This window comes from Poromitra crassiceps, assembly GCF_964638095.1.
Source record: "Poromitra crassiceps genome assembly, chromosome: 9".
Lineage (NCBI taxonomy): Eukaryota > Metazoa > Chordata > Actinopteri > Beryciformes > Melamphaidae > Poromitra > Poromitra crassiceps.
In genome coordinates this window covers 55536084-55553286 of record NC_139630.1, presented here as the reverse complement: position 1 = coordinate 55553286, position 17203 = coordinate 55536084, and the positions used below count along the sequence as shown (strand labels likewise).

Here is a 17203-nt window from a genome sequence, read left to right as displayed (position 1 = left end):
CGATGGAGAGAATGTAGTGCATATACTTGGTAATAGCTTTCACTCTCTCCTGTTATCTCCCCATCTACACATGATATTATACTCACACTGTTGGCGAAGGGTGCGCCGCGCAAGTATATCTAGGCCTTAAGCAGAGGGCAACATAACACAGCAGCACTGATAAGAAAACACTCAACTCAGGCCCAGTGAAATAACTATAAAACAGACGAGGGCTCCATATTTACGCTGATGCATTAGCTCACTCTCAAGAAGAATGATAAGGAGAGGGGCATCCTAGACGGTGGGTTTCCAAAGTGTGAGACTGTGCCCCCCCCCCCCCTCACTCACTCACTATCCACAATAAAATCTGTCAATTCCTGGAGGCCTATTGGATCATGATGATGTTATTTGATCCCATAGATAGAGACTCAACAATTGAGCCAAGATAGGCTGCTGTTGCTGTTTGAACCTACTTCAGACGACAGCAAATACATAGAAAAGTGTCTCTCTGAAGGCATTTCTTACTTTCTGACTGTGGGAAATTGGGAAAAACAGTAAAATTCCCCCAAACTACTGCATCTCTGAATTATCTCTTACCAAAACACATATTTAGGCTATTCTATGTCATCTCCTTTTGATAACTAATGTAATAACTATTATGTCATATTTTTTCACTTCCATACACTGAGCCTCCCCCTGGGGAGGCCCACCTCCCACTTTGAAACCCTCTGTCCTAGACGAATCAATGGCATGAACTTAGAAAAACACACCAGTAGTGTTTTAGCATGTAAAATGTATCTGCACAATGCAAATGGAATGTCAAACTGTGATACAGCTCACAGTCATTTCAATCATTCCCTGAATGCTGTGAGTAACTGTTTCCAAACAGGTTACTCCTGTAACGCCACAGGATCTGGACTAAAGGCCTTCCCAGGGCACCGGGGGGAACACGGCACGCACGCACACACATGGCACGCACGCACACAGCATGCACGCACACAGCACGCACACAGCATGCACGCACACAACACGCACACAGCATGCACGCACGCACGCAGCACGCACGCACGCACGCAGCACGCACCACGCACGCAGCACGCACACGGCACGCACGCACACGCACGCACGCACACAGCATGCACGCACGCACACAGCATGCACGCACACACACAGCATGCACGCACACAACACGCACACAGCATGCACGCACGCACGCAGCACGCACGCACGCAGCACGCACGCACGCAGCACGCACACGGCACGCACGCACACGCACGCACGCACACAGCATGCACGCACGCACACGGCACGCACGCACACGCACGCACGCACACAGCATGCACGCACGCACACGGCACGCACGCACACACACGCACGCACACAGCATGCACGCACGCACACAGCATGCACGCACACACACAGCATGCACGCACACACACAGCATGCACGCACGCACACGGCACGCACGCACACGCACGCACGCACACAGCATGCACGCACGCACACGGCACGCACGCACACGCACGCACGCACACAGCATGCACGCACGCACACGGCACGCACGCACACGCACGCACGCACACAGCATGCACGCACGCACACAGCATGCACGCACACACACAGCATGCACGCACGCACACAGCACGCACGCACGCACATGGCACGCACACACACACACATACAGCACGCACGCACACACATGCACACGGCACGCACGCACGCACGCACGCACGCACGCACGCACGCACACACACACTTATCTGCAAGAGCAATTCCATTGTGTTTGTTTGTGTTTTGATCGGAGGAAAATCAAGCCATTTCATATGGAGTCATGTGACACTTATCACAGTGTCTGGAGCAGAGGTATGGAGTCATGTGACACTTATCACAGTGTCTGGAGCAGAGGTGTTGAGGGTGATGTGTGATGATGTGCTGAGTGACTGGAAGCTATAAGGAGGGCGGGGTGGATAGCTTCCAGCCATATGGAACTGGTCCAGTCAGTGTCTCTGTCTGTCTCTCTCCCTGCAAACAACAGCCATCAGCTTGTCTCTCTCCCTGCAAACAACAAGCCATCAGCTTGTCTCTCTCCCTGCAAACAACAGCCATCAGCTTGTCTCTCTCCCTGCAAACAACAAGCCATCAGCTTGTCTCTCTCCCTGCAAACAACAGCCATCAGCTTGTCTCTCTCCCTGCAAACAACAAGCCATCAGCTTGTCTCTCTCCCTGCAAACAACAAGCCATCAGCTTGTCTCTCTCCCTGCAAACAACAAGCCATCAGCTTGTCTCTCTCCCTGCAAACAACAAGCCATCAGCTTGTCTCTCTCCCTGCAGACAACAGCCATCAGCTTGTCTCTCTCCCTGCAGACAACAGCCATCAGCTTGTCTCTCTCCCTGCAAACAACAGCCATCAGCTTGTCTCTCTCCCTGCAAACAACAGCCATCAGCTTGTCTCTCTCCCTGCAGACAACAGCCATCAGCTTGTCTCTCTCCCTGCAAACAACAGCCATCAGCTTGTCTCTCTCCCTGCAGACAACAGCCATCAGCTTGTCTCTCTCCCTGCAGACAACAGCCACCAGCTTGTCTCTCTCCCTGCAGACAACAGCCATCAGCTTGTCTCTCTCCCTGCAAACAACAGCCATCAGCTTGTCTCTCTCCCTGCAAACAACAGCCATCAGCTTGTCTCTCTCCCTGCAGACAACAGCCATCAGCTTGTCTCTCTCCCTGCAAACAACAGCCATCAGCTTGTCTCTCTCCCTGCAGACAACAGCCATCAGCTTGTCTCTCTCCCTGCAGACAACAGCCACCAGCTTGTCTCTCTCCCTGCAGACAACAGCCATCAGCTTGTCTCTCTCCCTGCAGACAACAGCCATCAGCTTGTCTCTCTCCCTGCAGACAACAGCCACCAGCTTGTCTCTCTCCCTGCAGACAACAGCCACCAGCTTGTCTCTCTCCCTGCAGACAACAGCCATCAGCTTGTCTCTCTCCCTGCAGACAACAGCCATCAGCTTGTCTCTCTCCCTGCAGACAACAGCCATCAGCTTGTCTCTCTCCCTGCAGACAACAGCCATCAGCTTGTCTCTCTCCCTGCAGACAACAGCCATCAGCTTGTCTCTCTCCCTGCAGACAACAGCCATCAGCTTGTCTCTCTCCCTGCAGACAACAGCCATCAGCTTGTCACCAGTGCATTTGTGCCGAGGCTCTGACCTTTGACCTTTGCACTAGGGATGCACAATGGTGTTGGCACGGCATCGGCATCGCCCGATAAAGGCTTTAAAATGAAATATCATTAAAAAAAATAAACAAACAAACAAAAAACAGAATTAAGCGGGTTACCCTGCAACCCGCCTCCACCTGAAAGCGTAGGAGCGGCAAGCCAGAACGGTGCGAATGGTCAGCTCATTCATAAAAAAAATACAGGGGAAACCTCATGCAGCAAGTAAGGCATAAGTGAAAGTAAAAAAAGGCGGCCAGGAGGAATGCTCCGTGCCTAGTAAGCAGGTTAGGCTTTATGCTCAAACAATGTTGACATTAGTAGGTAAAATTAACGGATATAATAATAAGCTTCAGAGGACTATAGCTGCCTGTGGCGGTGCTGCTTGGCTGTGTGTGAAAGACATTTGATTTCTGTGGCGAGGCTGCTGGCTTTGCGGGCCTTCTGAACTGCAATTTTGCACGATCTTTGTGTGAAAGCGGCTTGTTATATCACAGCTACGGGTCACATTCCTGTCTCTTCTTCTGCTACCTTTGACAGAACTGTGAGTGACAGGGAGACATGCCTTGACCTTCAACAGTGACCTCAGGCATCAACATACATTTCTAACCAATGAAAGCATCCGATTTTTGACCAGTCCCGCCCCTCCGCACCCCTCCTCGCCCAACAAGGGGCGCGACTCGTGCTATTTTCTCAAGCAGAAAAACTGTCACTCTGCTATTGCATAAACTATCACTCAGTCCATCTCCACAGATAAGCCTCAGATGACAGCAACAGGTTCAGGCACATTGTGTGGTGGGGGCGGGGCATTGTCAAAGTCAAGGTCTCTGAACTTGGTATTGATTTATCGGACATTATATGGGAGAGGAGTCCGTCTGTGATGCAACTCTGCTCAGCTAATAGCAGACACCAGCTGGTCCAATTTAAAGTGGTTCATTATCTTCACTACTCCAAGCATAAACTACACAAGATCTTCCCTTCTGTCTCACCACTGTGTGACAGACAGGTGTCAGAGGGCACACTATCTCATGCCTTCTGGTTCTGCCCTTCACTAACGGGATTCTGGGTCAGAATATTTGATTGGCACTCTACGGCCTACAAAATAACCCTACAGCCGGAGGCAGAACTCGCAATCTTTCGGCTGCTCGGAGTCCTCTCTGAACTTCCCTACGGCTGTGCAGCAATCTCTGACACTGGGGACAACTGTCGCCAAAAGACTCATTCTGAAGGAATGGAAGTCCTCCTCTTCGCCTTCTTTTCAGGTGTGGCTGATGGACATGATCCATTATATATATATATATATATATATATATATATACTGTATATATATAAGGTCAAGGTCTCTGACAACCAAACAACTTTGACTGATCTCGGATCTGATGGAATTTGGAAAAAATAACACAACTTCACGTTCTGGTTATTGTATTAATCGATCTATTATACTATCAACGATTAATCCACAATCATCTTTCTGAACGGCCATTAGCCTACAGTCATTCAGTGGGAAGCAGCAGCTAAATGACAGTCTTGCTGCCACGTTCACGTTTCATATTTCACACAATACATCTAGAGGTAATTAGTAACAAAAACAGCCAAAATGTGTTGTGTTGCATTTAACAAGTCATTAACAAATGAGCACAAGCCCACCTACTCAATACCCTCTGTAGGTGAAAACTGCTCCAGCCAATCACCAAGGAGACGCATTATTACCTTATTTAATTACAGTGTCGAAGTCTGTTCATATGTTTTTTATGGAAAGGATAGAAATGGAACTTGACACAGCTATGAAATGTGTACATGATCCACATGAGAGCACTTGTTTGTGAGAAACACTGTGAGAAACAGTGCAGTCTACATTAAATCACGGTGCACTATCTACCTTCTCTCAGACACAGTGAGGATATTATAAGCTGCAGATGTAACCAGCTCAGTGGCCTTGTGGTTTGAGTGTCCGCCCTGAGACTGGGAGGTTGTGAGTTCGATCCCCGGCCGAGTCATACCAAAGACTATAAAAATGGGACCCATTGCCTCCCTGCTTGGCACTCAGCATCAAAGGGTTGGAATTGGGGGGTTAAATCACCATATGGTTCCCGAGCGCGGCGCTGCTGCTGCTCACCACTCCCCCAGGAGATGGGTCAAATGCGGAGAACAAATTTCACACACTCAGGTGTGTGACAATCGTTGGGACTTTACCTTTACCATGGTTGATGATACTGCACGATATTGTCCGCTACTACCGCCAGTCAATTGAAATGGCCCGTTTGGCCATCTGAATTGAGTCCTTGTTGATCGCTTGATCAGATTAGATTGTGTGTGTTAAGCTAACTGTGGTCATGTGTTGCTGGTCAGAATCAGGCCGAGGGCAAAGAGCAGAATGCAAAGTAGTGTTCGCCAGTCGTCGCTGAGCGTCAGTTACACAGTCATAAGAGCTGAGCGTCAGTTACACAGTCATAACAATCACATCAAATCAACATGTGAGGCAACAGCTGGAGGTCCCTTCATAAGTGTACGCAGGCTGAGAAGTTAAAGGGAGGCTTTGCTGTGTTCACACAGTGTCTTGTCACACAGTGTCTTATAGTATCTATCTAGTATCTATCTTAAAGTATTTTTTTTATCTCAGTGAAAAGAGTTTAGAGAGCAAATGTAGACATTTTCAGGGGATACCTTATGTAGAGTGTGATCTGGTTGTTTTTCTTCCCTATACCAATCACAAATCCTCACATGCTTTTGAACGAAATTACTGAAATAATCTAAGGCCTTTGAATAATAACAACAACAATAATAATAATAATAATAATAATAATAATAATAATAATAATAATAATAATAATAATAATAATAATAATAATAATAATAATAAAATAAAATAAAAATAATAATATAAAGCTTAACTCACAGCGATTTCCCTGCAGGCAGACATGGATATTCCCGTGCCTTCTATTTGTTTCAGTGCATACTCCTTCTCATCTTTCCTGTGGAGATAAAGAGACAAATGGGAACGACATTATTATAAAACAGCACAATTTCTTTGCCAACGGACGCAACAATGCGCTCCTTTCAAACTGATTCAAGAGCATGGACTCATGCGTTTTGGATTTTGATGATCAAAGGCGGGGGGGCGGGGTGGAGGTTTAGATGAACAAGATTGAGAGCGTTGACTGCCAGATTTATGCTGCCGGAGCAGAGGAAACCCTGCCATTAGAAATACCCTTTGGCAGAAGAGAGTCCTTCCCTCCCTCCCAGCAGGAGTGCTGTGTTGTTGAGTGCAGCCTCTCTCTCCCCTGAGCCTGGATCATTATCCTCTATCTCCCCTGAGCCTGGATCATTATCCGGCAGGAATTTCATCCTTGATGCAAACGCTCACGATTCAAACTGCCCACCACCACCACCAGAGCTTTCTTTCTTCATAACTAACGCACGTCATGTCACACACTGTGCAGAGTTATGAGACTCTGCCTCTTTTTATTATTGCTTTTTTCTTTTAGCTGCAGCGTCAACAGCACGGCTCGATTTAGCGTCGTGAGGATAGCCCCGCCCCTTGGGGAGTCACCACGCTCGTGCATAGAAATGGATAAATACGCAAAATGTGAGACTTGTTTCCAGGCCGAGCGTGTTCAGCACACTGTGCAGCCGCAGGCCGAGCGTGTTCAGCACACTGTGCAGCCGCAGGCCGAGCGTGTTCAGCACACTGTGCAGCCGCAGGCCGAGCGTGTTCAGCACACTGTGCAGCCGCAGGCCGAGCGTGTTCAGCACACTGTGCAGCCGCAGGCCGAGCGTGTTCAGCACACTGTGCAGCCGCAGGCCGAGCGTGTTCAGCACACTGTGCAGCCGCAGGCCGAGCGTGTTCAGCACACTGTGCAGCCGCAGGCCACTATTGATTATTTCAGATAAGAGATGTTTTCCGGTGTATGAAATGCAGCCTGGTCGCACGGGAGAGAAATGAAAGGCTCAAAGGGAAATGCGTTTAGCTGTACAATGCGGAGCCGGATTCAAATGTAAACAGAGAGTCTGCAGACAGACAGCATGTAAGAAGCTGATGATGTGAGCAGCAGCCGTCACTGAACAAACAGGTCCTGAGATCAAACCCACCTCAGTCTTATTTGCATAGGGGAGGGTCATGGATCAATAGGGGAGGGTCATGGATCAATAGGGGAGGGTCATGGATTAATAGGGGAGGGTCATGGATTAAGTGGAGCTCTCACAGGCACACTCATCTAATACTAACTGAGCTGCACAAACACCCAGCACAGTTTTTTTTTTTTTGGACTGTAGACTAGTGATGTAACGATGTAACGATACATCGTCTTCTTACCGCGATATGTAAACTTTCCCTGTAACACCGTGCCCACGATATCATTGCACGATAACATGCACGGCGCCGCACGCCACCACAAATAAGTTCATCATGGACGACCCTTCTGTAAACATTCTCACATTAGTTTCATATAGGGATGCACCGATATGAAAATTTTGGCCGATGCCGATAACCGATATTAACATTGCTGTTATGGCCGATGACCGATATTTACAGATGTCGGTATGATCTGTATGAAACCACATTTTTATGATCATCACATTTTGTACATACTGAAAAACACATGTTAACACTGAATTTGAAAAAGTTATGCATTTCTTTATTTGCAAAGCCTTTGGAAAAGCCCATAAATCATAGATTTACTGCATTATTTCATATCAATGTGAAGAATTTGGCTGATAATGATAACCGATATTAACATTGCAACATCTGACCGATACCGATATGACCGATATGTTAAAAAATGACCAACATCGGCCGATACCGATATGATTGCAGATATATCGTGCATCCCTAGTTTCATAGACATTTGTGTTTTCTTGTGATCAGACATAGGTTTATAGATGTTATTTATTTACCTTGACAGTTTCGACGAGTCAACTCTCGTCTTCTTCAGAAGCATTTTTCAACTGGTTGACACGTCATACCCAGCTGTCAGTGCGACTGCTTCTGAAGAAGACCAGAGTTGACTCGTCGAACCTGTCAAGGTAAAAAAAATAACATCTATAAACCTATGTCTGAACACAAGAAAACAAAAAATGTCTATGTATAAATGAAGACATGATGAACATCATTGAACACATTAGTTTCAGTTTCAGTTCAATAGAGCAATATTTTCTTCAAAGCTAAATACTTGTTACTATGTTTAATTAAGGGGGGGGGGGGTTATACTGTGAAATACCATATACCTTGATATTTCGGTAGATACCGTACCATACCTGTGAAATTTCATATCGTTACATCCCTACTGTAGACAGCCACTGAATATCTCCTTAATATTAATTGAGGCTAATTTAGTTACAGTATTGATCGCTCTCATCTAAAAGAGCAAGAGATGATTAGACCAACAGTTGGCAGTTTTAACTTCTTGCCCTTTTTTGCCTTTAGCACATCTAAGAGTTTTGTCAGAGTTTTGTCCAAAGAGTTTTGTAGATTTGTCAGTTAAGTGATGTACAGCTCTACCAGCTGTTTCCAGAAGAGGGGTTAGGTGTCTAAAGCTGCTATAGCTGCTGCACACACTCACTGTCAGTCTTTTGTGCTAATGTTAGCCATGTAGCGCCAATCCTGCCTCTTACAGCAGAGTCATGTACAGGAGAGAGATGTCCCCTCTAGTCCGGGGGATTTCAAAGTCCAGTGTTGGGCAAGTTACTTTCAAAATGTAATATACTACATATTACTAATTACTTTAATTTGAAAGTAATAAGTTACTTTAAAAATATGACTGTCTTTGTGGAGTAACTCCTTACTTAAAAGTCTGAGACTGTGGGCCTCCCCGCAGACAAAGCTTGGAATAAGGAGCCTGCCTCACTCAATTCCTGGAGGCCTATTGGATCATGATTATGTTATTTGATCCTGTAGACCAGGGGTGTCAAACATGCGGCCCGGGGGCCAGATCAGATCCGGCCCCCCAAAGGGTCCAATGCGGCCCAAAGGATGACTTTGCAAAGTGTGAAAATTGCACTGAGAAGTCCTTCAGTCTAATGTGATGCACTTTAAGGCTAAGAGGTAGCAGGTTTCGGGAGCAAGTTAAATATTAAGTCACCTATTCATGTTATCTGTATTAATCACTAAATAGTCAGCTATTTTCATTACCTTTGCTTGACTATAGACAATTGCACAGGTGGGTAAACTAGCCAAGGTGAGTAGTTTACCCACCTTGTTTGCCCTCGTTGATTGATACAGTTGATCTGAAAATAGGTGAGTAAACTATCTGCCTCATTTCAAAGGGGTGGGTAAATTGTTTACTTGCGTTTACTCTCCACTACAGCCCTGATTGTAATGCACAGTACAGACAGTAGATCATGTGCTTGATGGTATCTGAGATAACCCTACGTGTTTGTAGGGTTCTACCTGTCATTCTTTACACTAAGATAAACGGGAACATTTTGAGGTTTTGTCATTTATGTTATTATTGATTATTGATTTTCATTATTTGGCCCACTTGACACCAAATTGGGTCCCATGTGGCCCGTGGACTAAAATGAGTTTGACACCCCTGCTGTAGACACTTAACAATTGAGCCACTATAGCCTGACGTTGCTGTTTGACAGACTTCAGATACGCCAAATACATCAAAAGGTCTGTCTGAAGGCATTTCTTTGTTTCAGACTCTGGGAAAATGGGAAAAACCTGTCAAATTCCCCAAAGCTACTGTATCTCAGAACTATCACTTTAACCAAATCACACACATTTAGGCTATTCTATGGGATCTCCTTTTAATAACGTAATTATATATTTTCACTTTCATTCACTGAGCCTGGCCTGAAACGGCTTGGAGCCCCCCTGGGGAGGCCCCGCCTCCCACTTTGGAAACCTCTGGTCTAGTCTCCTTCTTTCACACGCACTGACGGCACGTCTTCACACCTTGTCGAGGGAACGCTTCTGCTTCCTGCTAGGCTGGGATCAACTCTCTCAAGTCACGTGACGTTCCTTAAGCCTGAGGCATCAAAACTTGAGCTTAGCAAACATTTGAAAAGTGTCGTTTGTGGCTGCTTATAGAGAGTGCTCAGCAAGGAAACTGGGATAAACTGTTTTTTGTTTTCTTTGTCATTTCTGATAATTCTGTTGCGCTGCAAATCACACAGACATTGTAAGTGGGGGAGGCAAACTGTTTCATTGCCCTTTCATTTCCCCTAAAATGAGCTTTATGGGTTAGCTTCACTTATGGGTTAGCTTCACTTATGGGTTAGCTTCACTGGGAATACGCTATGTGTGGGTTAGCTTCACTGGGAATACGCTATGTGTGGGTTAGCTTCACTGGGAATACGCTATGTGATTCCTCCTCATCCCCGGAGCCTCTCCTTCCCCCTCTGAGAAAAGCTAGACTGTGAAAAGCCGGCTGACAGGAGCAATCCTCTTGTATAGTTGATTTGAACCAGGACAGACACGACCACAACGACACATTGTAGCTACTGCCTGTAGTATTGAGAGGCAAATTGAACGTCACTTCCTGCTTCAGCACCACTGTACCACAGATTTTCTTCCGCCATTTATTTTCCCATAGACATTTCGTAAAATGCTTATAAAAAGAGTTTTACTTGGTCAAACCAAACGGTTCAGCTATATTTAGAATGGGGAGAGACCATGGAACATTTCACTCGGACCAAAACCTAAAAATACAACATCGAAAACATATTTTCTTTAAACCCGCATTCTTTTTTAACGTTTTGGTCTGAGTGAAATGTTATGCGATCTCTCCTGTTTCTAAATATATCTGTACCGTTTGGTTCGAACAAGTAAAATCATTTTTATAAAGCATTTATGAAACGTCTATGGGAAAATAAATGGCGGATGAAAATCTCTGGTCCAGTGCTGCTGAAGCAGGAAGTGACGTTCCACTTTGCCTCTCTATTGACACAATGACACATTGCACGCTACTGCCTGTTGTGTTGCATCGCTGTGTTTACAGGAGCTGATACGAGTTCCTTTTCAAGGCCAGTCCACAGTGCATGTTGTATTGCTGCTACAGGAGGTCTGCAGCAGTTGTGGCCACCGTCAGCACTGGGCATCGAACCAGCGACCCTTTGATTACCGGGCAGCCTCCTTGACTAATCTACCCACCTGCTGAGCTGCACGTGTGCTCAACAACGTCTCATATCACAATTCACGATGCTATTCTTAACATGACCAAACACAAATAAAGAGCTAGTGCAGCAGAGTCAAACCCTGTTCCACTCAGCCGTTTTACTGCAGGCCAGAAGAAGAACGTGGAGAACTGTTCAACGAGCAGATTCAGCCAAGCAACCTGAACAACGGGTCAGTCAGACACGTTCCAACCATGCTTCACTATTCCCACAACGCACGGCTGGCTGTACTGTATTGATTGTGGCCAGCCAGCTCTTGTAGCAGTAACCAGAGAGATATTAAGCCATCTTTCTTTTCACTTGAAAGAGAACTTTTCTAAGTAACCTACAGGAGTGCTGCTAGACATTGTATAGCAGTCACGAGGAGGATGTTGTTTACTACTTTGATTTTGGGCTGCTACATCACTGTAAGCAACATTCAACAATAATGTATCAGGTATTATTACTCCTATAGAAGACATCTTCTGGGGGACTGAGTGCCGGCTGTGATCTGATCAAGTTGACCCCCCCTGACCTCTGACCTCGCATCATATCTCTACTCTCTGCCGCTGTAAAGGTGAAATAAGAGCCTGCATGCGGGCAAACCTGATCAAACTTATGAATGGAGAAATGGTCTTCTGAGCCGCGGTCACAAATCCACCTGGTATGAGGACTGGACACCAAGTGTTGCTGTCGCCTTTCAACTTATCTACCAAGCGCTAAGTCAAAACGATAGGCCAGGCGGGCTATAGCTACTTTTGTGGGGTTTAGACATCTGTTATGACAGTAGTTAAATAAAACTGTAGAGTGGCTTACTGCACATACTGACACCTGACAATGCAGCTACTTTAATAACAATAAACAGTGTCACTAAAGTGGCTTAACAGGGCAGGAATGTGCAAACATCTTCTATTAATCCTCATATTGCTGTTGGATTAACTCACTCACACATGCACTGTAGCCTACTGTCAACATGCACTGTAGCCTACTGTCACATGCACTGTAGCCTACTGTCAACATGCACTGTAGCCTACTGTCACATGCTTGACATCACCTACATAGAGCAACCAGGATGAGCCAAGAAAAGAGAGAAAGTTTGGTGCACAGTGTTCAAAAGGGGGGGCAGATTTAACCATGGAAAGAAGGCGAACAATATCACTATCAAGTCAAATGACGATGCCGGGTGGTGTCTAATGTATGACTAGTAAGTGTAAACTGTTAAGAGACTGTCAAAAAACAAACAGAGCACAACCGCTGCCCCGTGTTGTTGTTTTTTTTGGGGGGGGGGGGGAGGACCGTTGGTGAGTGAGTGAGTGAGTGAGTGTGTATGACTGAGTGCGTACATGAAAACAAAAACACAAGACACGGGTACCGCTCGGGGAGGTTTCGAAATCAAATCCCCCGTTCAACAACACAACGGGACAGCGGGTTGAAAATGCACCCCGCGATCAGTTTTTCTGTCAGTAAACAATAACGTTCACGGTTATCTTACCCGTCTTTGCGCTTAGCTTTATAAACGTGCCCGTAGGTGCCTCGACCCACTTTGCAACCTTCATATTCGAACAGATCTTCTACTCTCTCTCTCTCGGCCGCCAGCTTTGTTTTGAAGTCGTAATCCATTTTTTAACCCATAAATACGTCTTAATTTACAATAAAATAAAATATTAATTATTACATGCATTAATTAAATAATCTGGTCGTTTTATTCCCCCACCATTTCCTTGTTTGGGATTTTGGTCTGCTCCGCTTAATGTTCACTGGCTCGTTGACGTTTCTAATTGGCGCGCAAGGCTCTCTGGGTAAGGTAGTTTTTGAAAGATAACAGTCTGGTTTCAGCAGTAGGCATGGAGCATAGCAGCAGACTACAACCCGCGTTTCTCGCCGCAGTTACTGCACTTTGCGTACTCACGAACGCTCTTCAAATATGCAGGCATCGGTGGTTTAGGTTTCATCATGGTATACAAACAGGATGTACTGGAGAGTTAACCCATCTCATCTCAGTTTACACACCTTTTATTTTGAGGAATAGTGTATATATATATATGTATATTTAAATAAATAAATATATATATATATATATATACATATATATATATGTGTGTGTGTGTGTGTGTCAGTGATGTCACAATGCCTCCTTGTGTGTGTGTGCCCCATTATGATATCACTGATGACATCATCAGTGTGTGTGTGTCCCCCTATGACATCACTGATCAGTCTTGTCACAATGCCTCCTTGTGTGTGTGTGTGACATCACTGATCAGTATTGTCACAATGCCTCCGTGTGTGTGTGTGTGTGTGTGTGTGTGTGTGTGTGTGTGTGTGTGTGTGCGCAAGCGCCCTTATGACATCACTTTTGACCTCATCACTGATGACATCACTGATTACATCACATCATTAGCTAATTAGCCTAATTACAAAATACGGCTCCGTCAGGTCACCCTGACGTCACGGGTGCCCTTTACACACCCTGAAGGTTACACACCCTGAAGAATTGGACAGCAAAAAGAGGGAGGGGGGAATCCACCCCAGCGCTATTTTGTTTTTAGGCCTTCACACTCACCGAGCCATTCCCTTCCCTGCTTCCCACTGATGATGTTGCTGATGATGTCACAGATGATGTCACTTTGACATTATGATGTCACTGTTGACATCACTGTCATAAAGGTGAGGGTATAAGATCACATTGGACCAGTGTGTCTGTGACGGTTGCTCAGGAGGGATGAGGAGCGGAGGAGACCAGGCACAACAACAGCCATGATTGAGGAGGTGAGAAACACCGGAAATTTGAAAGAAGAAGAAGAACCACGTCTAGAGTGAGACCATCCAACTGTGAGAGGCAGCAATGTGCCGCAAGACATCCAGTCTGCCGGAAAGCCAGAAGAAGAAGAAGAAGAAGAAGAAGAAGAATGTCTGCGACAATCTGCTTTACTACATAGCCCTATCTCAGACCTAAGGATGTCCCCGGTCCTGGTGCCCCGGATTCCTTCCCAGGTTGAGCAGGTGGGGGAATAAAAATCTGACATCTCAAGATTCAAGATTTATTTAATAGCCATAGTGAGTAAACATGTACAAACAAGGAATTTGTCTTAGGCTGGCTTTACACGGTGAAACTTGCACGCAACTAGTTGCAGGTTGCAAGTTGCATGCAACCAAATTTCCATGCAACTTCACAGTTACACAAAGCAATTAAAAAATAATCAAGTCTCGTGCAACTTGGCAGTTTCTTCCAGCAAAACTAGCTAGCTAGATTGGTCATTTTTCATCTATTGTATGGTTTTCTTCTTTTTTCAAGTGAGAATTGTCATTCTGCATCTTTGTATCGTATTTCATATCGTTTTCTCGCTGGAAAATATCAATTCGGACTCGGAGGTGTTGTATCGGTTTTTCTTCTGGCACTGGCTGGCTGGTTGGCTAGCTAGCTAGCTACTTTGTTAGATAAAATATGGCTGTCCCGGGCCCCGAGAATAGGAAGAGAGCTATTAGTGCATTAATACTCATGGATATGTTGGAGGAGGAGGAGGAAAAAACACGTGAAAAAAAAGTTAAACGTATGTGGGTGAAGGACTGGCTACTTAAAAGACATACCAGTGGATCGTTTCACACTCTTTTCAAGGAGCTTGATCCAATGAGCCTCCGGTGAGTGCATTGTTGTTATTTTTCTCAAATTTATTGATTGATTCAAGGAAAATAAATAAATAAATAGCTCGTTGTTGCCACCTTGTGACAACAGTATGAAATTGTAGCTTCATATATAGATAACTGATTATCATTAAAACATATATAGCATAGCATTGAACAGTTATGTGATCACTATACTTCACAACATGTTAATATTATTATTTTTAACCCATGTAGATCCTGGCTCCGCATGGATAAGAATACATTCAATGCTCTGGGATGCTCATCAAACATCTGAAGTTCGTTGCGGGTGTGACCATGTACGGCCGAGTTACAAACCGCTTTCTGTCTGGCCAGTAGGGGGCGATCTGCCTATCACTCCAAATTGTCATGTAGATGTGTTCCGGCTGGGATGGTCATCAAACATGTGAAGTTTGGTGCGCGTGTGAGCATGTAGGGGCGAGTTACAAACCACTTTCTGTGTTGCCAGTAGGGGGCGCTATGACTATAAATGGATATTGACATATAGATGTCTACAGGCATGGACACTTATGCATGACACGTTTGGAGCAGATTGGACAATCTACAATAAAGTTACTCCAACTTCCTGTGTGGCCAGTAGGGGGCGCTCTGCCTATAACACCAAATGGTCATCTAGATGTCTTCAGGCTGGGATGCTCATCAAACATGTGAAGTTTGGTGCGCGTGGGACCATGTCCGGCCGAGTTACAAACCACTTTCTGTGTTGCCAGTAGGGGGCGCTATGACTATAAATGGATATTGACATATAGATGTCTTCTGAGACTGCGCACTGATTCAGACAGCCAGAGCCTATGTGATCAGCTGACTGGTTCTCAGCATTTTGATTGGCTGTTGCATGAAACTAGTTCCACAAAGTTGAGCGCTTTGCAACTGTTGCAGCTGAGTTTCACAGAAGTTTCAAGTGAGTTGCAGAAGGATTTATACCATGCAATTCATTTGCAACTTGGTTTCACCTAAGTTTCATGCAACTAAAGTTGCGTGCAAGTTTCACCGTGTAAAGCCAGCTTTAGGAATAGCAATAGCAAACACAAAGGCAAAATATGAAGCAGACGGTAGACAATCTTAAAATTATAAATTATAAAGTGCAAAGGCAATAAGACCTTTTAAAGTGACCTATAGCGGAATCCATGTCAAAAGTCTGTAATTTTCTCCGTATTTTTTTTCTGTAGTCCAAAACCATCTGCACTGTCTTTTGGGTATGGAGCTCCAGGTTGGTCGTCAGGTGGTCGATCTCCTGTCGTCTCCATTAGAGATGAGCCCTATGAGGGTGGTGTCATTTGTGAATTTCAAGAGCTTGACAGACTGATGGCTGGAGGTGAAGCGGTTTGTGTACAGGCAGAAGAAGTATGGAGAGAGTACACCGCCCTGGCCAGCTCTGGTGCTGATGGTCCGGGAGTCAGTGACATGCTTCCCCAGCCTTTACGTGCTGCCTCCTGTTCGTTAGGAAGTCTGTGGACCATCTGCAGATGGACTCGGGCACACCCAGCTGGGAGAGCATCTTGTGATGATCATGTCAAAGGCTGAGCTAAAGTCCACAAACAGGACCCTAGCACAGGTACCTGTGGTGTCCAGGTGTGCGAGAATGTAGTGGAGGGCCATGTATAATATACATGGCCCTCCACTACATGGCATCATCTACAGACCTGTTGGCACTGTAGGCAAGCTGCAGGCGGTCAAGGAGTGGGTCCAAGATAGATTTGAGGTAGGACAGGACAAGGCGCTCGAAGGACTAGGAATCTAGGGAATCAGAATTTCTGAAGAGCCTTCTGTGGGATCTTCCGGACTTTAAGGGGGATATAATGCTGCGTTCGTCTATGGCCGGAGCTGGCAAGTGGCAAACACGTTATGCCCGACCTTCAAGGCTTCAAGTCACAAAACCATTAATCTCTTGAGACAGACTTTCGACTTGCAGCGAAAATCTGTCAGCAGGCTCCGTCAAAAGGGGTGCAACAGCGCTCCCACACATGCTGCGCTTTACCCGATCAAAATGAAGTGAACGTGACCTCTGTGTAGTCTAAAATCTACCATTTTCAGCTTATAGCAAGTTGCTACTTGCTACTAGCAACGAGCTAGAGTTGTTATTGTTGTTTCATAGCGACGAACGGATTTGAGAGCGACACGCAGGGAGCGGAAAATAAATACATTAATGGGCGGAGCCAGTCGGTTGGAGCCAATGGCAGAGCTTGCAGGGAGCGGAAAGGGATTTTCTTCCACTGCCGACCCGCGCCTCTTGAGTTCCTGTTGCACCACATTGAA

The 17203-nt window shown here is 45.7% G+C and overlaps 1 protein-coding gene across 1 annotated transcript in view; it reads right to left on the bottom strand.

Moving 5' to 3' along the window:
- cdk19 (cyclin dependent kinase 19) overlaps positions 1 to 12924 on the bottom strand; it is a gene marked incomplete at its 3' end in the record, with an annotated part of 69548 nt that extends 56624 nt beyond the window's left edge. The window contains exons 1-2 of the mRNA XM_083643758.1: positions 12780 to 12924; positions 6087 to 6162 (exon numbers count right to left, since the gene is read on the bottom strand). Coding sequence (XP_083499884.1) covers positions 6087 to 6162; positions 12780 to 12907 — 204 coding nt within the window. The 5' untranslated portion in view covers positions 12908 to 12924. The remainder of the gene's footprint in view (positions 1 to 6086; positions 6163 to 12779) is intronic.
- Between the last annotated feature and the right edge of the window lie 4279 nt (positions 12925 to 17203).